At 38.2% G+C, this 26,274-nt stretch overlaps 1 protein-coding gene across 1 annotated transcript; it reads right to left on the bottom strand.

Annotated features, from left to right (window-relative positions):
* Positions 1 to 7,209: 7,209 nt before the first annotated feature.
* On the bottom strand, positions 7,210 to 20,264 carry LOC141559137 (uncharacterized). Its single transcript, XM_074297258.1, is given in 5 exon segments — positions 7,210 to 9,576; positions 9,579 to 10,130; positions 11,838 to 11,933; positions 12,962 to 13,088; positions 17,199 to 20,264. Coding segments are annotated over 5 exon segments (1,743 nt in total). The 5' UTR covers positions 17,229 to 20,264; the 3' UTR covers positions 7,210 to 8,638.
* Between the last annotated feature and the right edge of the window lie 6,010 nt (positions 20,265 to 26,274).

Raw genomic sequence — 26,274 nt, forward strand, 5'->3', positions numbered from 1 at the left:
GAGGAGATTCAGAGCCAGGATTCAAGAAGAAAGACTCTGCATTGCATCAGGCTTGACGGGGCTCTCTGCAGGAAGGGAAGTCACTTCTAAGGACAAGAGTTAACAGCAACTGCCTGGAGACAACGGTTCACTACAGGAAGAAGAATCTGTCATAAAGATTTGAGTAGACACAGCAGATCTCTTCCCAGAGAGCGATCCAGCAGCTTCTGGAGACGGCAGCTCATTACATTTGGCGTCCACACGTGGGGCAAGGACTTTTGCTTATTCTGACAAGAGGAGCTAGACCAGATCTTCACACCTAGGAAAAACTTGAAGCTCTGACTACCTTTACATATCACTGAGTCATAACATCCAGATGCTTTATCTGGATCCTTGCTAGGATAATTCCCCCTCCTTTTGAGTATTGTCCTTTGCCTTGCTATCTCTTGTCCTCGATCTTCTTAAGTTGACCCTTATCTTATCAGGGGTTATGATCCTTTCCTGGTATAATGGCTTGTCCATCCTCCCAATGACCTTGTCCCCCTTATCTGCTTTTATTTCCCCTATAAGATTGTATACTCAGGTTATGTGTTCTGTTTATAAACCCTAATTAGCTAAAACCCTATATAAGTCCCCTGCCTAGATTTAACTGCACCGAATATCTTGGACAAGAGTCCCATCTGGTCAGCTAGCTTAAACTCCACATTAAAGATTAAAAACCAATCTCTGCTTGCTTCAGTTTCTCTGGTTTCACACCTTATTATTACTTTAGAAACTCTTTGAAAACAAGGACAATCCTACTTCATCATCGTTATCACCAGTTTCAGATGCACAAAAGATTGATTTATTCTAAAAACTTTTCCCACTCTTCTTTTCTTTGTTTGAAAGCTATAAAAGGGTTTGTCATTCCCCCATTCCTGACTGGATACTTTGAAACAAGAGTCCTGTCCAGTCAATTAAACTCTCCAATTAATAAAATATTTAAAACTCTCTAATCTCTATCTTGCCTCAGTTTCTCTGGCATTACAACATTACTGTGTGAGGATGTATTCTGATGGAAGTGGATATCTTCAACATAGAGAAGATCTAATCCAATTCCAATTGATCAATGATGGACAGAATCAGCTACACCCAGAGAAGGAACACTGGGAAATGAGTGTAAACTGTTAAGCATTTTTTTTTGTTTTTCTCCCCAGGTTATTTTTACCTTCTGAATCCAATTCTTCCTTTGCAACAAGAACAACAACAGAAAAATTCAGTTCTGCACATATATATTGTATCTAGGATATACTATAACATACTTAATATATATGGGAATGCCTGCCATCTAGGGGAGGGAGTGGAAGGAAGGAGGGAAAAATTCAGAACAGAAGGGAATACAAGGGATAATGTTGTAAAAAATTACCTATGCATATGTACTGTCAAAAAATATTATAAAATTAATTTTAAAAATTAAAAAAAAAAAAAAGAAAAGGAATGGGCAGTTTTCCTAGATAGGATAACTGCACTGAATTTGCTCATCTAGATCAGAACAGTTGCCAACATCAAGCCTTTTTTTAAATGAAAATGATGATAAATTCAGAAGCTGCTAAATTAAAAAAAAATTCTACAGGGCTTACCAGCAGGATGGTACATCCATCTCTAAGAAGGTAGTATTTAACACCATCAAAAGTAAGACACAAGCAAAACTTACAGAGGTGCAGGATTTTGGTTCAGTATACACCCATGTACAATTCAGTTTTACAATGATACTACAAATTCAAAGTTCCTTTATGATTCCTTACAGGTTATTTGTGGCCCAAAGATATATGGTATGCTCATAGAGCTACTTTGATTAGGGCTGCTTTCTTGATAGAAAGATGAGCTGAACATTTCTATAGTGTTTTCAACTGACCATCACCAACCAGATGATCAATCTGTCCTGAACACATTTTATGGCTATAGGACATATGAATGACAAAATGAGAATCTAGGTAAAACAAAAAGAGAAAATGGAGAATAAAGAGAGGAAGAGAAATTCTTGTTGGAAAGGGGAGGAAAAAATGGATGAAATGAAAACAAAACTAGTTAACAGGACTAATTGAAGGGAAAGAGAGCAGGAAAATTGTATATGATTAACTAAGAGGAAAAATCAGAGAGAACAATGAAAAGAAAGCAGAAGAAATAAGCAAATATTCTGGAGAAACTAGAATTAAAAGACATGACATCTTCTCAATGGGACAACAAAGGAATATGGATATTTCTTTGCAATATAAAATTAATGACTCAGGCATAGAGATACTACAGATAAATGTAAAAAGGCAGTAATGATACATCCTTTCATCATAATGAAATGAGAATGGAAATTGGTTCAGGGACCACAAACAAAAAGATACAAACCCAAATGGAGACTTAATGACCTACTAGAAGAGACCTAAGTGAAAGAGCAAATCATAGAAATGATAACTATGTAAAAGAAAATGATAATGAGACAATATACCAAAATTTCTGTGATTCAGTTGTAGAAGTCCTGAGACAACATATCTTTATAATCATACATTCAGAATATTGAAAAAGAAAAGATTAATAAAATGAATGTATACTTTAAGAACTTTAGGAAACCAAACTTAAAATAAGCACAAAAGAGAAGATATAAAAATCCTTTTTATAATGACCTTTTTAGGACATAGATACATTGAAGGAAAAAAGCAGAAATAGCAAATAAAACTAAAAATGGATTCTTTTACAAAATTGTATTAGTGGGAGACCTTAACCTCCCCCTCCAAGAATTTGCTAGACAACCACAAAATAAATAAGAAATTATGAAAACTAAGACAATCTTTAAAAACTTGGATATGATGGAACTCTGCAGAAAACAGATTGAAGGTAGAAAGGAACATATGTTTTTCTCAGTTGTACATGGCACCTACACAAAAATTGACCATGCATTAGGACCTAAAAAGTAAATGCATTTTTTCAAATCATGATACACTTAAAAATTACTTTCAATAAAGGAACAGAGAAAGGTCAACTAAAAACCAACTGGAAATTGAATAATGTAATCTGAAAGAATGAGTGTACCAAACAAATTTTAGAAACAACAATTTCATCCAAGAGAATGATAATATTGACACATATAACAAAAGTTATGGAATACTCTAAAGTGGAAGAAATTTTATACTTCTAAATATTTACATGAATTAAATAGAGAGAAATCAATGAATTGGTTATACAACTAAAAAAGTTAGAACATTTTTAAAATCCCAATTAAATACTAAATTAGATATTTTAAAAATGTAAGGAGGAATAAATGCTTTTCTTCCTTTCAACAAAATTGAAAGTTAGAAAACTATTAAAGTAGTAAATAAAATTAAAACTTGATTTTATGAAAAAACTAATAAAGCAGATGAACTTTTGGCTAATTTGATTAGAAAAAAGAAGGAAAGCAAATTACTAATATCAAAAAGTAAAAGGGTGAAGTTACCAGCAATGAAGAAGTAATTAAAGCAATAAGTAGGACCTATTTTGCTTAACTGTTTGCCAACAAATCAGACCATTTAATTGAAATGGATGAATATTTGCAGAAACATAAACTGCCCATATTAAGAGAAGAAAAAATAAAATGCTCAAATAACCCCATTTTAAAAATAGAAATTAAACAAATCATCAATTAATTCCCAGAGAAAAAATATCTTCAGGGTGAGGTGAATTTGCAAGGACATTCTACCAAATATTTAGAGAACAATTAATTCTAATACAATGTAAACTACTTGAAAAAATAGGTGAAGAATGATTGCTACCTAATTCATTTTATGACACAAATATGGGGCTAATACTTAAAATAGGAAGAGCTAAAACAGAAAGAAAATTATACACCAATTTCCTTAATGAATACTGCTGCCAAAATAAATAAATAAATAAATAAAGCATTAGCAAACAGATTAGATCAATTTATCAATAGGACAATAATACAGTATGAGCAAATAAGATCTATACCAGGAATGTAGGACTGATTTAATATCAGGCAAACTATCAGCATAATCATATCAAGAACAAAACTAATAGAAATCATCCAATTATATCAATAGATATGTAAAATGAGTTTGAGAAAACACAGTTCCCATTCCTATTTAAAAACATGAGAGAGTATGGGAATAAATGGAGTTTTCCTCAAAATGGCAAATAACATCTATCCTAAACATCAGTAAGCATTATATGAAATGGCGATAAGCTACATACATTCTTAATAAGATCAGGGGATGAAACAAGGATGTCTATTATCACTACTATTGTTCAACATTGTATTGAAATGTTGGCTTTAGCAATAAGAACAGAAAAGAAACAGAAGGAATTAGAGTAGGCAATGAGGAAGCAGGACTATCCTTCTTTGCAGATAGTATGATGGTATATCTAGAGAATACCATAGAATCAACCAAAAAAAAAAATTATTTGAAACAACAGCTTTACAAACTTGCAGGATACAAAATAAACCCACATAGATCATCAGCGTTATAACCAATGAAGCAAAAGATAGAGAAATTTCATTTAATATAACTGTAGACTATATAAAATATCTGGCAGTCTACCTCCCAAGACAAACTCAGAAACTATATTAACACCATTACACAACAATTCATACAAATAAATTCAGATACAAACAACTGGAAAAAATATTGTGTTCATGGGTTGGCCAAGCTAATATAATAAAAATCACAGTTCTAGTTAATTTTACTTATTCAGTGCTGTACCAATCAAATTGCCAGAAAATTTATTTTATATGCTTAGAAATAAATGATAACAAAATTGATCTGTAAAAAGAAAAGCTCAAGAATATGGGGGGGGGGGTGGCAGCTAGGTAGCACATTGGATAGAGCACCAGCCCTGAAGACCTCAGTTCAAATCTGGCCTCAAACACTTAACACTTCCTGGGCAAGTCACTTAACCCCAATTTCCTTATTAAAAAAAAAAAAAAAAAAAAAAAAAAAGAATAATAATAAGAAGACTATCAAGGGGGTTAATGAAAAATAATGCAAAAATAGCCTAACAATACCAGATGTAAAATTACAATATAAAGAAGCAGTCATCAAAACTGTCTAGTTCTGACTGAGAAATAGAATAGTGACCATTCAGTGGAATAGATCAGGTACACAAGGCACAATATTCAATGACTATATTAATCTATTATTTGATAAACCCAAAGTCTCCAGCTTCTAGAATAAGAGTTCACCATTTGCCAAAAACTGCTGGGAACAGAGGAAAGTTCGAAGAATTCATCTCACACCTCAAACCTCAATAAAGTGAAAATGGGTATATGATTAAGTGTAAAGAGTGACACTATAAACAAATTAGGAGAGCAAAGGAGAGTTACCTATCAGATTTTTGGAGAAGGAAAGAATTTATGGCCCCAAAAGAACTTTTATGACATGAAAAATGGATAATTTTCATTACATTAAATTTGGCTCAAATTTTGATTTACTGCTCAGGACTGAGCCTCATTCTAGAACCTGTGTGCAAGGCTTGTGTTTTAGGATATTCACCTGAACAAGTAAGGCCATGTACTGGTCACTACAATGTCCCTGCAAGGACTGTCACCTCCTAGGGCTTTCACTGGTGAGGGCCCCACAAGGCTGTGTCATGGTTAGTGGAATAAGTTCCTAGACACACACAAGGTGACTTTCTGGACTGTGTCCTTGAATGAGGGCTCACCCTTTTATTGTGGCTTTCATTCTTGTTGCAGCCCTCCTGATTGAGAGCTCCAAGTATAAGAACCCTTTGATCTCAGAGGTGAGATGAATGAGGAGGGAGACTCCTAGACTGTGAAAAGAGCTCCAGTTTATTATGCAGCACAGCCTTGTTGATGTACATTTTTGTAAGTGTGATCAGCACATGAACAGTAGGCAATCTCCAATCCTGATTCAGAGAAGCAGCTCATGGGCTTTGTGTGTGCATGGTATCTGCCAGTGGGAGGAGACCCAATCCAGACATTCCAGCAACCTCCTCACAGGCCAGAGGCCCTGTCAAGACATCTCTGCTGATGGGGCACTGGCTGTGACCCTCAGGCCGATCCCTTTCCCATGACACACATGAGTGCTCCTTGCTCAACAAAGTGTTTCTGCAACATGGCAGAAAACTTATTGTGCACTAAAGGTGAGGTGGCCTCTATACTCTCTCTCGGCAGGGTCCCAGATCCTAGCACATGCTCTTGGCAAAGCTTTCATTTTGGGAGGTGTGAAAAGAGGCAGGAAAAGGCAGGGCATGATCCCACTGAGCTCTTGTCAAACAACATCTACATTGTTGTACTCCAAAGCACTTCAGGTGCTTTGTTAATGAAAGGGTAATAGTTATGAATTTGGGTAATTGGAGGAGTGATGGTACCCTCAAGTAAGGAAATATGGAGAGAGGGATGATCTGAGGAAAGGTAATAGGTTTTGTTGTGGATATGGTAAGTCTGAGATGCCCATCAGCTATCTAATTCAAAATGTCTGGTAGGCATTTGAATGTGTGCAATAGGATATTAGGCTGAGTCCCATAAATTTTTGGTATATTACCTCATTGCTACAATTGTTTATTAGATTGAAATTATTTTTCCTGTGGTTTGCTCTAATTATTTTTAGTTTTCTTTTTTTTTTAAACACTTACTTGCAAAGCTACTTTATAACTTTCATCTGGGTATGGTTTTAGGTTTCAAATTGACTTCCTCCCTCTCCCCCTCCCCTCCTCAAAGTGACAAGCCATGTGTGATATACGTTTTACTTATGCAATCATGGTCCACACTATGCCACATTAATCACACTGTGAAAGAATCAGAACCCAAGTTTTTCTTCACTTAAAAGTGCCTGATGGGAGAACTGAACTTTTGAATGCATGAGCTGTTTCACCAGGAGATTATTGTTGTTTTCCCCTTAGCTCTTGAAGAGGACTGAGGCCATCAGAGAGTGATAAGCTTGAACTGCAAGTGAATGGGATGTAAGTAAGGCAGGACTGCTCACAGTTATCAGCCTCACCCTTTCTTCTGGAATATCTGAGTCAGGGGACAAGACATAGGTCCAGACCACAGGTGGTGCTGGCTCTCCCTCCCCATTTCTGCCTAAGGCATAAGCCCCTCAAACTGTAGGGTCCCATTTTTCCTATTGACACCACAAGCAGTTTTCAAAATGAAAGGATTTTACAAGCTAAGTCACCTCTGGCAGCTGGCTCCCTCCACTCTACAAGTGTCCTTGAGATGTCAGGAGAAAGAAAGGAAGTACTCCATGTGGGATGGATTCTCTTTATTGAACATATGTGAGACACAGGTAAGAGTCACACGGGATGGACAGAAGTGTTTTGTTTTTTTTTTTTTAAATTAAAACTTTTTACTTACAGAGCATATGCATGGATAATTTTTCCAACATTGACCCTTGCAAATTGTTTTATTCCAAATTTTTCCTCCTTCTCCCAAGCTCCTCCCCAATCTGGGAGGAAGTCCAATATATGTCAAATACAGACATGCTTCTACATTGCTGGAAGGAATTTCAAATTCCTTTTTCAAAGGCACAGTATGTGGTGATTTTCTAGGTTTTGCTCACTTCCATCTATCTCCTTTCATTTACAAATCCCCTTGTTTCTCCTAATTCTTCCTAGCTACTGCTTTTTATGGCACAATATTCCAATGTGTTCATGAATCAAAATGCATTCAGACTTTCTTCAGCTGAAGAGCTCCTATTTTCTACTTTGCATCTATATTATTTTTCACCACTCCCACAAAATACACAAACCAAAACATTTTAATTTATATTTTAGTATAGCTATAAGCTTGCTTCCCTCATGTCCTTGCAGTAGATCCCTTGCTTGGGTTCTCTGCGTCAAAAAGCATGGACATTTGATCGCCTTTTCATAAATCCTAATAACAAATGGTTTTGGAGAAAAGTAGGACTCATTCATAGCCACATACATATTGCACTGCTCTGCCTCTTATTCTATAGCCCCCAACACTATGTCTAGCCTTGGGGGTCATGTCTACCAATGTGATGGATGAAAACTGAAACCTCAGAGTAGAAATCTTTCTGTGAAGTATCTTCTGAACAAGAGACCTATTCCACCAACTGCACAGGACTTGTATATTTAGGAATGTGCACATTTCCTGACTCAACAGGATGTAGCTTTAGAATTTCTCATGTCTTTTTACCTCTCCCAACTTCCAATCATACCCAGAAGATTTGGTGAAGTCTCTGAGTTATTGAGCTGAATCTGAAGCTGAGGATCCAGAAAGAAGCGGCAATGAGTAGGGTTCACCTTCAAGCTCTCAAAGCAGTCAGAGCTGGAAGAAATCCTAACCCTAATCTAAAAGCCTGAAGACATATGAAGTTAAATTAAATTCACAAGGCCACAGAGGTTCAGAACCTTGTCCTGAGTCCCAATATAGTGATCTCTCAATCCCCCTGTGCTACCTTTCAAGTAGGTGACCAGGAGGGAAAGAGGGATCCACTATGCTTCTAAAGCTTTCTCCCATCCCCAGTCACCATTTACTTTCCCTTCCTCATCCTCCCTGTAGGATTAAACGTAAAGAAGGCAAATTATGGAAGGCAGTCCCACTACCATCTTCTCTCAGTGATCTCTACTAAATCCCATTTCCTCATTTTCATGCCTTGACATTTCCTCACAGATCAGGTCCTTTATGAAACTTTTTCCATATTAATTACCTTTATAAAGGTTTCTTTCCAGTGTGAGTTCTCTGATGTACAGTAAGAACTTCCTTTTGTCTAAAAGCCTTTCCACACTGGTTACATTCATAAGGTTTTTCTCCAGTGTGGATTCTCTGATGTCTAGTAAGATGTCCTTTAGTTCTAAAAGTCTTTCCACACTGATTACATTCATAAGGTTTCTTGTCAGTGTGGGTTCTCTGATGTATAGTAAGATATCCTTTAATTCTAAAAGTCTTTCCACACTGATTACATTCATAAGGTTTCTCTCCAGTGTGGATTCTTTGATGGTATGTGAGAGATATTTTATATGTAAAACCCTTTCCACACTGTTTACATATGTAAGGTTTTTCTCCAGTGTGGGTTCTCTGATGTACAGTAAGATTTTTCTTGCTTCTAAAACCCCTTCCACACTGGTTACATTTGTAAGGTTTCTCTCCAGAGTGGATTCTATGATGTACAGTAAGAGCTTTCTTATGTATAAAAGTCTTTCCACATTGACTACATTCAAAAGGTTTCTCTCCAGTGTGGAGTTTCTGATGGAAAGTGAGAGATTGTTTGTATGTAAAACCCTTTCCACACTGGTTGCATTTGTAAGGTTTCTCTCCACTGTGGATTCTCTGATGTATAGTGAGAAATCCCCTTTGTCTAAAAGCCTTTCCACATTGGTTACATTCATAGGGCTTTTCTCCAGTGTGGACTCTCTGATGTACAGTAAGAGTTGCCTTATCTCTAAAAGCCTTTCCACATTGGTTACATTCATAAGGTTTCTCATCAGTGTGGATTCTTCGATGTGCATTAAGTTGCCCCTTATTCTTGAAAGCCTTTCCACACTGGATACATTCATGAGGTTTCTTAACAGTGTGGGTGCTCTGATGTGCAGTAAGAGCTCCCTTGTCTCTAAAAGCCTTTCCACAGTGGTTACAATCATAAGGTTTTTCCCAGTGTGGATTCTCTGATGTGCAGTAAGACAGCTCCTTTTTATAAAGCCCTTTCCACACTGGTTACACTCATAAGGTTTCTTCACAGTGTGGATTTTCTGATGTTCAGTAAGAGTTGTCTTACCTCTAAAATGCTTTCCACACTGGTTACACTCATAAGGTTTCTTACCAGTGTGGATTCTCTGATGGTATGTGAGAGATTTTTTGTATATAAAACCCTTTCCACACTGGTTACATTTGTAAGGTTTCTCTCCACTGTGGAATCTCTGATGTTCAGTAAGAACTCCCTTATATCTAAAAGTCTTTCCACATTGGTTACATTCTCCCTTATTTCTAAAAGCCTTTCCGCACTGGTTACATTCATAAGGTTTCTCATCAGTGTGGATTCTCTGATGTATAGTAAGATGTCCCTTCCTTCTAAAACTCTTTCCACACTGGTTACATTCAAAAGGTTTTTCTCCCGTGTGTATTTTCTCATGTGTAGCATGGATTTCTCTCCAAATTAAGTTTTGGTTCTGAGTGCTTTTCTTCATTTCAAGTCTAATTTCATTTCCTGTAACAATAAAGAAAACATTAAAAAAAAAAAAAGGGCAACAACAAACAGGAAAGGACACCACACACACACACACACACACACACACACACACACACACACACACACTTCCCTCTACCAACAGAATAGAAGCTCAGTTAAAATCTATTTCCCCAGGCAAAGAAAAAACTCTTGCATGGGCAGAATCAGTCCCTTAAAGATCCCATTAGCTCACATCCCAAGCATGATTTAATTTCTAATGGTCTTTAAGCACAAACAAATTGAATCCTCACAATAAACCTGTGACAACACAGAATACTTTCATTGTCTCTACTTGCACAACTCAGGCCACCAGCTCAGATGATAGAGGTACTTGAGCCAAAGCCTTGTAGCTAAAACAGGAATTCACATCCAGTGAATGGGCAGGATCTGCCTTCAGTATTTGACAAATTAGTTCAACTCTCATTTTTTCACTTTTCCTTTCATTGTGTGCATTTTCTGGTGATCACTTCCAATTTTATTTTTTGTCTGTTACACTATATTATCTGAAGTCACATTCAGAATGTGTTTGTTTTAGGGTTAGGGTTTTTAACCTGAGACATGAGATTTTGTTCTGATGCAATACTTTTTTTTTAATTGATAGCCACAGCTTATCATCATATACCCCTGCATATCCTTTTAACCGACATAATGTTTTAAAAATGCTGGAAATCACTCACATCTGAAATTATGTGTCTCATGTAGGAAACTGAGTTAATCATCCTGTGGCATGTTAAGGGCAGGGCTTGCTATTGTACCTCTTTCCCCTTTGAAGTTCATAACTCCTTGAAGGAAGGAGACAATGATAACAGCATTTGACCCCAAAATTTGTCAGTACAGAGACTGTATGAAGTTGCAAATTGTCCACTGGGACAACAAGTATGTGCATATATCTACCTTAACAAATATCTTTCTCAGTAACTTGAAATGATCATGATCAGGAATACGCAGCTTTGGGGGTTCATGGTGTCCTTCCCTCAAACTCTGATGGCTCCTCAGTGCAACAGATCCTTTCATATTCTCAGCTTGACAACAAATCATTTCGAAAATTCCAGGAAGGTTGGACATTCACAAATAAAGGGCCACAGGCCTGCAAGGACCCTCAGTGGCTGTTTTGATGCCCCAGAACACTTCTCCCTTTCCTGAGTTACCTAATGAGATGATCACATTTCATTAAACCTGTAATCTCCAGATCAAGATATTATCTTGGGAGTGGATTCTGGGAAGACGGTGGAATATGTTGCAAAATTTCAAGCTTTCCCCATAAATAGAACCAATTTGTGTCTAAGGGCAAAGAGAGAGTGAAAAATCAAGATCTGGGGCAGAAAAGGGATTCTCCTGATCCAATCTGAGAGGATCTGAAGAAAGACCCCAGACAGAAGATTAACTTGTGGGAAGTGTGCTATCTCTGCTGAAACATCCCATGGGGAACCCTTGGGAAAGCTGGGTGTGGTTGCAACCTCAGTAGGAATCAGAGACTTTGCCTACTGGAGTAATTGTGAAATGAGGGATAGGAGTCTGGGAACACCTGCGATTCATTGACTGCACTAGGATAACTGAAAAAGAGATCTGCCTAAAAAGTATCTGAGAAAGAATTCCAAGGTTGGTCTTTCGCTCAGAACCTAGCATTTACTTCATGGTAGCTCCCAGGATCCTCTTAAACCATATCCCTGCTTTCATCTCACTCACCTGGAGAGCAGCTCCTCAGGTATTCTTGGTCCAGCACCCATGGTACTTGCTTTTGCTTAAAGTAAGAGATCACATCTTCTCTGGGAATTGGAAGCCCTGAGCATAGGAATAAGGTAGGTATCAAGGACAGAAGCTTGAAATTTAGTTCTATTTAGGGAATGGGGTGAAAATCCCAGCGCTGCCCCATTTTGAGATTCACTCCATTCTATTGAAACATATGAGTCTATGGTCACCCACTAGTGCTTGTAAGGCAAAAAAGCCTCCTGTTCTACAACTTTTATTTGGAGAAAGTCAAATAATCTTCTCTTCCTCTCCCACCTGTGATTCTATTAGGATCATTTATGGAAGAAACTTCTAACCCCATGCCTGGTAATTGTAAAATTAGGCTGTACATATTTCTATTAGTTCTTTATCTGGATGCAAGTCACATCTTTCTTCATTTCAGCTTTTTCTTAATTTAGTATTTAGAATAATCAAAGTAACTTAATCGTCAGAAGTTTTTCCTCAACAATATTGTTGTTAATGTACTGTAAAGAAAGCATAAGGCATGGACCATGGGAAACAGTAGATGAAAATGAATGATCATTCCCTTCCATTCCTTTCACTCCACTGGTGTTGAAATTTGAAGGCAATAGGAAAGAAACTTCAAGACAAGTTTCCTGTACTAGAAATAACTATGAGCTTTGAATTACAAAGTGATGCTTGCTGAAAAGAAGAGTATTCCCAATCCTAGCCCCATGCCAAAGAGGATCAGGTTGTCAGCAACAGATCTTTTGGAACAATTTTCTGAGCTCTGGTAGAACAGTCTGTGTCCAGGTAGAGGTCAGCCAAAATAAGCTCAGATTAGTTCCTTGTGTAAGATGCTTCTACACTGGTTTGAAGTGTAGCTTCTACACTTGAAGCTACCTAGAACTGGTAAGCTTCAGGAATAACAAAGGACAGCTTCAGTTTTCTATGAACCCAGGCAAATGTATACAGGAGAACTCTGGTGCTTGGACACAGCAAATCAGCATCTTCTCCTTTCCAACTGATTTGCTCCCCCCCCCACTCCAAACCTTGCATTTGAGGAAATGATAATAAGCCTCTAGTTTGCAGATTCAGAGTTAACCAGAAAATGTCCTTACCCAGGAGGAGCAGGTTCCGGGCATTCTCCAGCATGACCTCCCTGTACAACTTCTTCTGAGGAGGGTCCAAGAGGCCCCACTCCTCCTGGGTGAAGTCCACAGCCACATCCCTGAATGCCACCAACTCCTAAAGCACCAAAGTCATGAGATGTAGAGCTGAAAGTCACTTTAGAATTCAAGAATCCAACCAGCCCTCCCCAATTTACAGGAGGAAACTCAAGCAGAGAAGAGATTGGCTGAAAGCTCATGCTATTTCTGAGGGTCAGAGTCAGCTCCTGAAACCACAGTCATTAAGAGCCTTATTGAATGTTGAGAAAAGCATTTTATAGAATCATCTGGAGTAAAGCTGAGAAATGTCTTATTATTGAATGCATTTCCTTGTGGAATCAGGAAGAGTTTGTGTTTTATTTGTGAGGTAGATGGATCTGTGGAGATCAAAAGGGTAATGGGAAATTTTCTCAGCACAAGTGATTTAAGTAATGTATTCTAAAGGAAATTCTGTAAAGAGGCTGAGAAGTTGGCAAATACAGCATGCTCTGGGAAAAAGTTTTATTTCTTCTGTGAGGTCCCTCTGGGGAAGATGTCGGTATGGGCAAAACAGCTTATGCCTTTTTTGGTCATTGCTTTCCTTTGTTTAAGGCAAATATTCCTGTTTTTATATTTCATTACAGGGAAATGAGAGAAACTGGAAAAGAGGCTTCCTTCATTAATTAAAAAAAATTCATAGAGAAAATATTGCCATTTTTTATGAGAAATAAATGTTTTACAAAGATGCCTAGCAATGGGGAGAACAGGAATCATAAAAATAAGAAGGCAACAGATGGACCCTATATAAGAGAAAGTGGCCCAAAGTGGGAATACCCTGATACTCGGGAAGGACCATCTCTATTTCCCACTGACAACAAGTACAACATTGTGGATTTCTTCTTTGAAACATCTGCTTTTGTTCTGATGTGGACTTTGAGCTTATTCACTCCCTTTGTCAGCAAGAACCCAACCTACCATTATCAGGCATAACCAAGTCCCAAACCATCCTGTCTGCATAGTGACTGGGAGAATTTCTCATCCTCCATTATCTATCCCTCAAACGTCTGGGCATCTGTAAACAACATTTGAGATTCTGATTACCATATGTTTTGGGTCTGAGACCTGGCCTGCCAGGCGGATCCCATGTGGCTCCTCTTTGATCCCTCCCTGGGAGCTACCAAATGCTTGCCTGGTACTTCCCTCTCCTGCCCTAAGAAACCTCCAACCCTGTATCTCACCCATCAAACATGTCCCCATGATGAAGAGTTTGGCTAAGTCCTTGTCAGGACAAAACCCACTATGGAGCACTCTCTCCCGCCCTCCTCATGGTGCCTTCAATTTACTGAAGACTTTGTCCTCATGATAACTAACCCTATACAGTTACTAGAGTAGATAGTATAGCCAAGAATAACTAACTCTGGTCAGTTTGCTAAACTTCTTTATGCTTCTAGGCTGCCATTCAGTGTAACAACCTGTTATGTTGCTTTAATGGATTCTTACAAATTCCTTTCCTGGGTAACCCTATTGCTTTTTTGGCAACTTCCCCCTGCGGGGTCTTACTTTATCTCTTCATTTTCTCTATAGCCTCTTCTCCTAAATAAACCTACCTTTTGGCAAAGAGAATGGCCTTTGTGAACTTGTGACAGGTTTGTTTCTAACTAGGAAGTGCTACCCTGACCTCCTCATGGTCTTTGTGCAATGCACAGTTCAGCTTTTCATTTTCTTTTTTCTATTTTTTCACTTCTGAACAACTGAGGAATTTATTGCTCTTTTACACGTTTTGAGATTCCCATGGATTCCTAAATCTTTCCTTTTCTCTTGGGTCCCTTGGTTCCTTCTTCCTCCATAAGAGAGGATCTCAGTAAAGGCAGGCAGTCCTTTTCCTGATGAACAATGCATCTCTGATTGATTCCTTAACTCACACCTAAGGGAAGATATTGAAAATCTTTCTTTCACAAGCCTCCCATAGCCCCTGTTTACCAAGATGAGAGGGGCTACTGCACTCCCAACCTTCTCTTAAGGAGAAAGCCCAGATATCTCCTCATTATTCACCTGGTTCTTCTCCTTTGGGACTTTTCTAACTGAGCTCCCCACAAATCCCTGAATCCAGAGGCTCCTTCCCACCCAGGCCTCTTTCCATATTTCTTGGCCCTCTGGCTTTCTTTTGATCATTGCCAAGATAAAGAAATAAAATATTAAATTCTGCTGTGGTAACTCTTCCCAAAGAAACAAAAGAAAGAATAGACAGGGAATAAAATTATACACAAGTGAAGGACAGCCCAGAGGAAATGAAGTAAACAACAAATAACAGGGGAAAAAACATCTGCCCTTGCTGAAGGCAAATGTATTGATGGGAATCACAGCTTGAACATAGACAAGCTAATGATGGGAAGTCTCATGGAATGAAAACTAGTTAAAAAAACTGGACACCATCCTAAAGAAAATAGCCAAAGAGAAGTGCTCATACAGAGAAAATGAAAATCCAATGGAAAGAATCCCTTGCTCGCACAGAGAAAAATCCAATCCAACCTGGAAAAGAAAAACAAAGCCATGGCTACCCACTCACATCCAGGTCAGAAACTCACAGAGCTCCCAGCAGGAGGCCCATAATCAGACCACTTTCACCACAGGTCCCTTTCCTGCCCCTGAGGTGCTGTAGTAAAACAATCTGTACCTCCAAGAAAGAGCAACATGACCAGCCTAGACCTTCCCTCCAGGAGTGCTGTAGAGCCCAGGAAATCTGCTGGACAGATAAGCAAAACAGACCCTCCCTAAAATAAGCAAGATCTGAGACACTCTGGACAGCCAGGCCGAAGGGTGCCTCCTGTCTCCAAGCACTGCCTCAGCTAGGGGACTTTGGGCACAAACCCAAGCAGGATTCTGGGAAAAGGAAGAACAAGAGGTAGATGCACTAATGAATGAGATCCTCAAGAGGAAACTCAATGGAGAAGAAATAAGGGAAGTGACAGAAAGAATCAAGAGTCATAAAACCTGGCCCACACAACCAAGTCTCTGAAAATGTGTACAGACCAAATGGAAGCCACAAGGCAATGGCAAGTACTAAAGCAAATCCAGGAGACTTAAAAAAAGAGGAGCGAATGTAAGACATCAGAAACAAGTCAGATAGAAAAGAGAGCAAAGCAAAAGTTGTAATACAGCTATCACCAGACTATCAGAATGCCAATAAACAGCAGCCTAGATGCAACACTTCAAGAAATGTTTAAGGAGAAATAAAGAAATAAAGAAACAATTGGTCACTCTGATGACACGGTTCTTGAGTTGTTCCCCACAAATCTGCTTTCCAGGGTTCCAATCACAACCTTGCATAGGCAAAAGAACATCCCTTTCCCAGGTAAAAGCAGCTATCTTATATTAAAGGATGGAAAAGCCCCACTTGTGCAAAAATGTTTGTGGCAGCCCTTTGTGCACTGGTAAGAAACTGGGACCTGAGGGGATGTCCATCAATTGGAGAATGACTGGACAAGTAATGGTACATGAACGGAATATTACTGTTCTGTAAGAAACAATCAGCAGGACAGTTTCAGAAAGGCCTGAAGAGTCTCACATGAACTAATGCTGTGTAAAATGAGCAGAACCAGGAGATCATTGTACACAGCAACAAAAAGATTATAAGATGATGAATTCTCATGGATGTGGCTCTTCAACAATGAGGTGATTCAGGCCAGTTCCAGTGATCTTGTGATTGAGAGACAAGTCTACACCCAGAGAGAAGATCAAGGGGACTGAGTGAGGATTATGGCATAGCATTTTCACTTTTTTTGTTATTGTTGGCTTGAATTTCATTTTTTTTTCCCCTTTATGATCTGACATTTCTTATGCAGAAAGATAATGGTATAAATATGTATGGTTATATTATATTTAATATACATTTGATTACTTGCTATCTAGGGGAGGGGGTGAATAGAAAAGGGTGGGAAATTGGAGCACAAGGTTTTGCATTGGTTAGTGGTGAAAAATTATCCTTGAATGTTTTCAAAATAAAAAGCTTCAAAAAAGAAAAAAAAAATAAGGTCCTTACATTTTTTTTTTTCTTTTTTGCTGAGGCAATTGGGGTTAAGTGACTTGCCCAGGGTTACACAGAGAAGAAGTGTTAAGTGTCTGAGGTCAGATTTGAACTCAGGTCCTCCTAACTTCAGGGCGGGTAATTGGGATTGCTGATGTGGGTCAGGTCTGGACAGAGGGCACTCACCTGACCAGGTCCCAGGCTCCCAGGGCCCATTCCCTCCAGCTCCAGATTCCCTGTGTACACAGAAAATTAACCAAGGTGACTCCATGTTGTAAAGTTCCTCCATCTGGGCCCTAGTCTCTATCCAGCCTTTATGGCCCCACAAAGGGACCAGCTACCAAAGATCTGAATAATGTAGGTCAGAGCCTCTGGTATGCTTTCTAGAGCCCCCAAATTGGGGTGCCAAAATATACTATGCATTCCAAAGCCTCCATACTGGGGTGACAAAATCCACCCCCTGGGCTAGCTCTCTGCAGGATCTTGGGACCAGCCCGAGTCTTTGGTCTTAGCGAAGGAGTGTAGAAGGCAGGAGATCCACCAGGATGGTCAAACATGGACTTCTCTTATTTCAACTCCTCTCAGCCCTTAAATACCTAAGTGTGATTACATCATTACAGCACACTGAGCATGTGCCAGCTAGAGAAACATTACATCACCACAACACACTGTATAAGTGCTAACTATAAGCACCCTGATATTGGTATTTAAATCTCTCTCTCTCTCTTTTTTTTTTTATTATAGCTTTTTATATACAAAACATATGCATTGATAATTTTTCAGCACTGATCCTTGCAAAAACCTCTGTTTCAACTTTTCTCCTCTTTCCCTCCATCCCCTTCCCAGGATGGCAGGCAGTCTCATACAGGTTACATATGTTGAAGTATATGTTAAATACAATATATGTAATGTATATGCCTCTTACTGTAATTTTCCTTTATTTCATGTAGAACACAGGTGGTCAAGCCCTCCTTTACTTCTCAGGAAGGGTGAAAATAGCAAAGGAGGGTGGGGAGTCAAACCAGACACTGTCAGCAGATTCTGTCTGGGCTGAAGGGTCTTATACCTTAACGAGAGTTCCCTCACTATCTGTGCCCTCTTCATTTCCTCCTTTCTTTTGTTTTAATTGAAACAGGTATATATAAATACATAAGCATAGAGGTATTACACAAGCAAGTAGTAATATAAAAGATTTTGATGCATCCTGGAGGAGAGTATATAAATACAATCACACATATACTTCCTTCAGAATTTTTTGGGGGCTATATACAATTGGTAGTTCCTTAGTATTTCTATGGTCTTTTGTAGACATACTTCTAACATTTGTTCCTCAGGTGCACACCCCAAGATATCATCCATGCAATGTAATAATATTACTTTTGGAAATGATTTTCTTCTTTTTTTTCCTTTTTTTAAAAATTAATTTTATAATTATGACATTTTTTGACAGTACATATGCATAGGTAATTTTTTACAACATTATCCCTTGTACTCCCTTCTGTTCTGAATTTTTCCCCTCCTTCCCTCCATCCCCTCCCTTAGATGGCAGGCATTTCCATACATATTAAATATGTTATAGTATATCCTAGGTACAATATATATGTGCAGAACCGAATTTTGTTATTGTTGTTGCAAAGGAAGAATTGTATTCGGAAGGTAAAAATAACCTGGGGAGAAAAACAAAAAATGCTCACAGTTTATACTCATTTCCCAGTGTTCCTTTTCTGGATGTAGCTGATTCTGTCCATCATTAATCAATTGGAATTGGATTAGCTCTTCTCTATGTTGAAGACATCCACTTCCATCAGAATACATCCTCGTACAGTATCATTGTTGAAGTGTATAATCATCTCCTAGTTCTAGTTCAGGAAATGATTTTCTTACTACAGTAATAGCAGCAATCACATACATTTGACATGTAGTAGGATTATTTTTCATTCCCTGTGGCAAAACAGTCTATTCATATAGTTTATAAAGCTCATCTAAATTAACACTGGTCATTGAAAAGTCAAACCTTTTCATATCCTCCTTATCTAGAGGGATAGAATAGAAAAAATTCTTAATGTCTATAACCCATAGAGGCCATTCTCTAGGCAACTGAGTAGGACATGGAAGTCTAGGCTGAAGAGTTCCTATCATTTCCATCTGTTCATTTGTTTTTCTCAAATCAGTACCATCCTCCATTTTCCAGATTTCTTTTTTATAGCAAATTCAGAGGAATTCCAAAGACTTAGCGAATGTTGTAAAGGACCTTGGTAAAGTTGTTCCTGTACTATATTTTTGATGAGTTAAGGGCCACTGTTCTACCAACACTGATGTATTCGTTTTCCATTGAATAGGAACAGGTGAAAGTGTTGGCAGGCCTTCAATAGCAGCCCTGCCTAAAAAGCCAAAGTACTCAATTATAATTGTGACATTGGGGGTGGGCAAAACTGATTCATAGGTGGTGCTTATGGTGTCAAAGCCCCTCCCATTAATCCTCCTCCTTCCTCTATCCATGAAGGTGAAGTTGAGAGAGGAGGGTCAGGAGATGGGGAATGCTTAAGGGCGCCTGCTTAGGTGGAGGTGGAGGAGAAACTGAGCTGTGAAAGTGAGCACTTTCAACTGGGGAATGACTTTGTATTCTTATACATTTGACACAATTCTCTATGTATTTTAGAAACAAGGCCTTTATCACAAACACTGGCTGGAAGCTTTCTGCTTCCCTTCTAATATTGGCTATATTGGTTTTGTTTGTGCAAAACCTTTTTAATTTAATGGAATTAAAATTATCCATTTTGCATTTCATAATGTTGCCTAGTCCTCTTTGGCCATAAATTCTTTCCTTCTCCAAAAATCTGATAGGCAAACTATGCTGTGCTCTCCTCATTTGCTTATATTATCACTCTTTACATCTCAGTCCATGATCAGTCCAGCATTTTGCATCACATATGTCCTTTGTCACTCTCTATCATGTTTCTTCTCCTCACAATTATATAGTCTACTAAATGACAATGTTTGCTGTAAATGTGCATGCATGGTTAGCAGAAGACAGTGTTGGTGATGGGGTCTTGAGATGCACAAATCTTCCCTAATAAGTGATCAGTGCTGTTGCTGTTTTCAACTCTATTCCTCCCAAGGACAGCCCCTAGTCTGAGCCTAGTTTAGCCTTAAACAGCCAGGATTAGATGAACTTGTCCTCTTTTGGCAAATTGAGGATGAGCATCTCTAGTCTTCATAAAACTTTCCTTTGACCTCATCAAGGTTCCTCATGGTGGGAGGATAGTCACTGATGACGGTGCCATGGCATTTTCCTACAGGTGCCAATGGCATTGTCATGAGCCTGCCAGTCAGTCTTTTTGGCAGACATACAAGATTGCTGGCTTGATTCTGTTTGATTCCTAACCGATACCAACTTCATGATGCTCCTCTCCACTGCGCTCCCTGCAGAAAAGCTTGTATCACTCTGACTTCAGTAAGGTGGCCTTCATTTGCCAGCCTTGTCTCATTCAGGGAAGCCATTTGGATGTGACACCTGCCGAATTCTCTGGCCACTAGAGCTGTCCATCTTTCAGGTTTGCTGCATTATCCATAATGGTGCACACATTGTAAATACTAATTGTGTGTGAAATCTTTGTAGAAGTTTTTATATGGGTGTGTGTGTGTGTGTGTGTGTGTGTGTCTGTATGTGTGTGTGTATGTATTTCTATCACAGGCTGGGTCCACCAGCCATGGCAAACAGGCCAGGACTGATTAAGCAGATTTTTAGTGCACCTTTTCTGGTCCCTTCCTCATAGCAGGGGGGATTTTTTTTCAGCAGCTCATACATCTAGGGGGCTGCTACATCCCACTGCTGTGTCCAGTGAGAATATGCTGCGTGGCTTGGATCACTTGTGGGAGGTGGGTGACTATGGCTCCCAGTGTATTCCCTCCTGTTACTTCATCACTTACCTGTCACTACAGGACTTTGAAATAGGAAGAATGGTCAAATGGTCTATTGACTCAGGCCCAAACTGGATTCAAGCAAGGCAGAGTTGCACAAAGTCATCAGCCTCCCTTTCTCCTCCATAATGTTCACAGTCCAGTGGCAGGACAGAGTGAGCAGTGGGGGTGGTGCAAGATGCAGTGGATAATTTCTGTTCATTTGTTTTTGACGTCTAAGGAAGCTCTGAGCACTCCACTTTTTGGAGAACAGAGGGAGGAGGCAGTCTGAAGTAGGAAGGCCTGGTCATGAGAACCCAATGGCTCTAAAGAGTTAAGATAAGGAAGGCCACTTTATTCTTGCTGCCCTACTCTTCATACCATGAATGCCAAGGGAAGGGGATAAATACACTAGCATCTAAGATCTGGCTTGAGCTATCAGTCATCCTGGGCTCCTCAGTATTTTTTTTTCCCTGAAGCTGGGGTTAAGTGACTTGCCCAGGGTCACACAGCCAGGAAGTGTTAAGTGTCTGAGACCAAATTTGAACTCAGGTCCTCCTGAATTCAGGGCTGGTGCTCTATCCACTGCGTCACCTAGCTGCCCCCCCTCAGTATTTTGCATCATATATATATATATATCCAATATGATGCAAATGCCCATCAGTTTCACCGTTGTAGCATCTCTAGACTATGCCCCATTCTACCACCGTTCACTGCATGACTAGATCACCTATGCCTGGGTTAAGATAGCCTAATTCCCAGTAAGATTAGGGGTGAAACAATGTTGCCATTTTCATCACTATAATGCGACATTGTACTAGAAAAGATACATACATTGGTAATTTTTCTGCATTGACAATTGGAAAACTTTTTGTTCCAACTTTTCCTCTCCTTCACCACACCCCTTCCCCCAGATGGCAGGTTGACCAATACATGTTAAATATCTTAAAGTATAAATTAAATACAATATACGTATACTTGTCCAAACAATTATTTTGCTGTACAAAAAGAGTCAAACTTTGAAATAGTGTACAATTAGCCTGTGAAGGAAATCCAAAATGCAGGCGGACAAAAATAGAAGGATTGGGAATTCTATGTAGTGGTTCATAGACATCTCCCAGAGGTCTTTCACTTCATTTCTGCTCTATTGGAACTGATTTGATTCATCTCATTGTTGAAGATGGTCACATCCATCAGCATTGATCATTATACAATATTGTTGTTGAAGTATATAATGATCTCCTGGTCTTACTCACTTCCTCAATAACTATCAGTTGCTGTAAGTCTCTCCAGGCCTTTCTGAAATAATCCTGTTGGTCATTTCTTACAGAACAATAATATTCTATAATATTCATATACCACAATTTATTCAGCCATTCTCTAATTGATGGGCATCCACTCAATTTCCAGTTTCTGGCCACTACAAAAAGGGCTGCCACAAACATTCTTGCAGATACAGGTCCCTTTCCCTTCTTTAAAATCTCTTTGGGATAGAAGCCCAGTAATAACACTGCTGGGTCAAAGGGTATGCACAGTTTGATAACTTTTTGAGTATAGTTCCAAATTGATCTCCAGAATGGCTGGATGTATTCATAGAAATGTTAGCTTTAGCAAAAAGAAAAGAAAGTGAAGTAATTAGAGTAGGTAATGAGGAAACAAAACTACCATGCTTTGCAGATGATATGCTGACATAGAGAATTCTAGAGAATCAATTAAAAAACTACAAGAAACAGTTACCAACTTTAGCAAAATTGAAGGACATAAAATAAACCAATATAAATCATTAGCAGAAAGAACTAGAAAGAAAAATTCCATTCAAAATTACAGGAGACAATATAAAACATTTAGGTGTCTACCTGCCAAGACAAATCCAGGAATTATGTCTACACAATTACAAAACACTTTTCACGGAAATATAATTATATATAAGAAATTGGAAGTGCGGGGCAGCTAGGTGGTGCAGTGGATAGAGCACTCTACAGCAAGATAAGGTTGAAATGGGTTCATAACTTAGACATAAAACAAGTAGATTTTGTCTACAAGTATATGAGACAGTAAAGGATATTCTACTTACCAGATCTGCACAGAAGGGAGGAATTTATGGCCAAAGAAGAAGTACATTTGAACATTGTTAATGCACAAACAAAGCCAAAGCAGCGAAGAATAGAAGGGAAGCAGAAAGTTAAAGGGGAAAAGAAATTTTTAGCCAATGTTTATGATAAAGGCCTCATTTCTAAAATATGTAGAGAAGTGAGTCAAATTTATAAGAATGCAAGTCATTCCTCAATTGATAAATGGTCAAAGGATCTGAACAGACATTTTTCAGATAAAGAAAGTAAAGCCATTTCTAATAGCATGAAAAAAATGCTTTAAATCATTATTGATCAGAGAAATGCAAATTAAGATAACTCTGAGATACCACCCCACACCTCTCAGATTGGCCAAGATGACGCAAAATGATAATGACAAATTTTGGAAGGGATGTGGGAAAACTGGGACACTAATGAATTGTTGGTGGAGTTTTTCCAACCATTCTGAAGAATAATTTGGAACTGTGACCAAAGGACTATAAAATTGTGCATACCCTTTGTTCCAACAGTCTCACTACTGGGTCTAGATTCCAAAGAGATAGTAGGAAATGGTAAAGGATCCACATGTGGGAAAATGTAGTTTTGCAGTTGTAAAAAACGGGAAATTGAGTAGATGCCCATCAATTGGAGAATGGCTAAATAAATTATGTTACATGAAAGTAAAAGAATATTTTTGGTCTATAAGAAGTGATGAACAAGCTGATTTCAGAAAAGTCTGGGAAAACTTAAATAAACTGATGTTAAGTGAAGTGAACAGAACTAGGAAAACATTGTACACAGTAAAAACAAGATTATGTGGCGATCAACTGTGATGGATTTGACTCTTCCCAACAATGTAGTGATCCAAGGCAATCCCAATTGACTTGTGATGGAAAACACTAATCGCATCCAAAGAGAGAACTATGGACACTGAATGTAGATTGAAAAATAATATTTTTACTTTTTTGTTTCTTTGTGGGTTTTTTTTTTTATGTTTTTCCCCTTTTGGTCTGATTTTTCTTGCACAATGTGTCAAATATTGAAATATGTTTAAAAGGATTGTATGTCTGGGAAATGAGTATGCACCACTATATGGAATTCCCAATCCTATTTTTGTGCACCTGCATTTTTTATTTCCTTCACAGGCTAATTGTACATTATTTCAAAGTCTGATTCTTTTTGTACAGCAAAATAACTGTATGAACATGTATACATATATTGTATTTAAATTATACTTTACCATATTTAACATGTACTGGTCAACCTGCCATCTGGGGGATGGGGTGAGGGGAAGGAGGGGAAAAATTGGAACAAAAGGTTTTGCAATGGTCAATGATGAAAAATTATCCATGCATTTATCTTATAAAAAAAAATAAAAAAATAGCTATAATAAAAAGAGCCCTCCCCAAAAGAAAAAAAAAAAAAAAGAAAGAAAAGAAAAGAAAATTAGATCTAAAAAAAAAAAAAAAAAAGGATTGCATGTATTTAACTTATATATGATTGCTTGGTATCTTGGGAAGGGGGGAGGTAACAGAGGAAGGGAGAAAAATTTGGAACACAAAGTCTTACAAAAATAAATGCTGAAAATTATCTTTACATGTATTCGGAAAAATAAAATGCTATTAAAAAAAAAATTAGTCTACTGGTACATCTGCCTCCCTCAAAGCTCTCCCTCCTCCAAGCCATTCAGCCAGTAGAGTGATTTCCTACAGTGCAGTTCTTATCAGGTCACTGCCCTACTCAATAAATTCCAGTGCCTTTCCATTTATTGCCTACAGGATCAAATAAAAAATCTCTGAGGGAGAAATTAGGAAGATAGTGAAGTAGGTCAAAAAATTCCAAGCTCTCCAGATTTTCCCTCCCCCTCCCACCCCCAAAACAAGAAAAGTACCTCAGGGTGAATGTAGACTGGTGAAAAACAAATATGAGTTGGGGCAGAATAGTGGTCCCCCTGGGACAACCAGAGAAGACCAGAAAAAAGACCATAGGATAGAGATTTGGCCACTGTGAAATATAAAAACATCCAGGCTAGGTCTTTTGGAACAGCACATGGGGAACCACTGAGGCTAGCAGGATTCAGAAGAAGCCTCAAGCCCAAGCACAGGAACTTTCACCTCCCAGATAATGTGGGGAGTTGGGGAGAGGGGTTTGAGTCCAGTAAGATTGAAAGAACCTCTGCTGATAAGGAACCCCAGATGAGGTTGTGGCCTTGGGTAAGAAAACACCAGACATGCCCAGTTAGTGCAGAAGCAGTGGGGCAGGCTCCTTGCTGGACGCAGGCAATTACAGGGAGGTGGAGTCCTAGATTGGGAGTTCACTGAACTGAAGCCATAAACTTCTTTCCCCTTACCCCAGAACTAGAGGAGAATATTCCATTAAGCTTACTTAAAAGAAATTAGCAAGCAAAGGAAAAAGAACCCAAGTATAGAAACTTAGGATAGGAATGTGGAAGATTAGGGTTCATCTTCAGAGGATGCTGAAGTAATTAAAAACAAATTTCTTCTACCCCAAAGAGTAACATTAAATAGTTGGTTACCTGCCCAGAATGAATTTTTTCTGTAAATTAAATTAGATGGGTTGAAGAAAAACTGAAAAATGGGGGAGGGAAAAGCAATTTAAAAAAAAGATTATGAAAAGAAAGTTATCCAATTAGAAAAAAGATTCAGAATCTTAAGGAAGAATATGACTCTGAAAATTAGAATTGGGCAAGGAGAAGCCTGTGAAGTTATGGAAGACCAAGAAAAAATATATAAAAATTAAAAAAAAGAAAAAAAAAGAAGAGAATGTGAGACATCTCATAAGAAAAAGAACAGATTTGGAGAACAGATCAAAATAAGAAAACATAAGAATAATTGGACAACCTGAAAACTATGATCAAAAAAAAAAAAGCTGATATAATATTACAAGAAAGAATTAAAGAAAATTTGTCTGAAGTATAGAACAAGAATGGAAAGTTGAAAGAGAAAAAAAAAAATCTGCTGATCATAACGTGCAAGATCCTACAAGGAAAACATACAGGAATAGCATTGCTAAATTTTGAAACCCCAAAATCAAAGAGAAAATTCTATAAAGAGCACCAACATCAACAAAAACTTCAAATATGCTGAAGTTCTTAAATACCATATACTGACAATCAAAAGAACTACAGGGTTGTGGGCAAAAATATATCCCGCAAAATTATGTATAATATTGAGTGAAAAAAATGAACATTCAATGAATATTAGATTTTCAGGATTGGTTGCAAAGCTGAACTCTAGAAAATTTAATACATAAGAGCCAATATCAAAGGTCAA

This window comes from Sminthopsis crassicaudata, chromosome 2 (assembly GCF_048593235.1).
Source record: "Sminthopsis crassicaudata isolate SCR6 chromosome 2, ASM4859323v1, whole genome shotgun sequence".
Classification (NCBI taxonomy): Eukaryota; Metazoa; Chordata; class Mammalia; order Dasyuromorphia; family Dasyuridae; genus Sminthopsis; species Sminthopsis crassicaudata.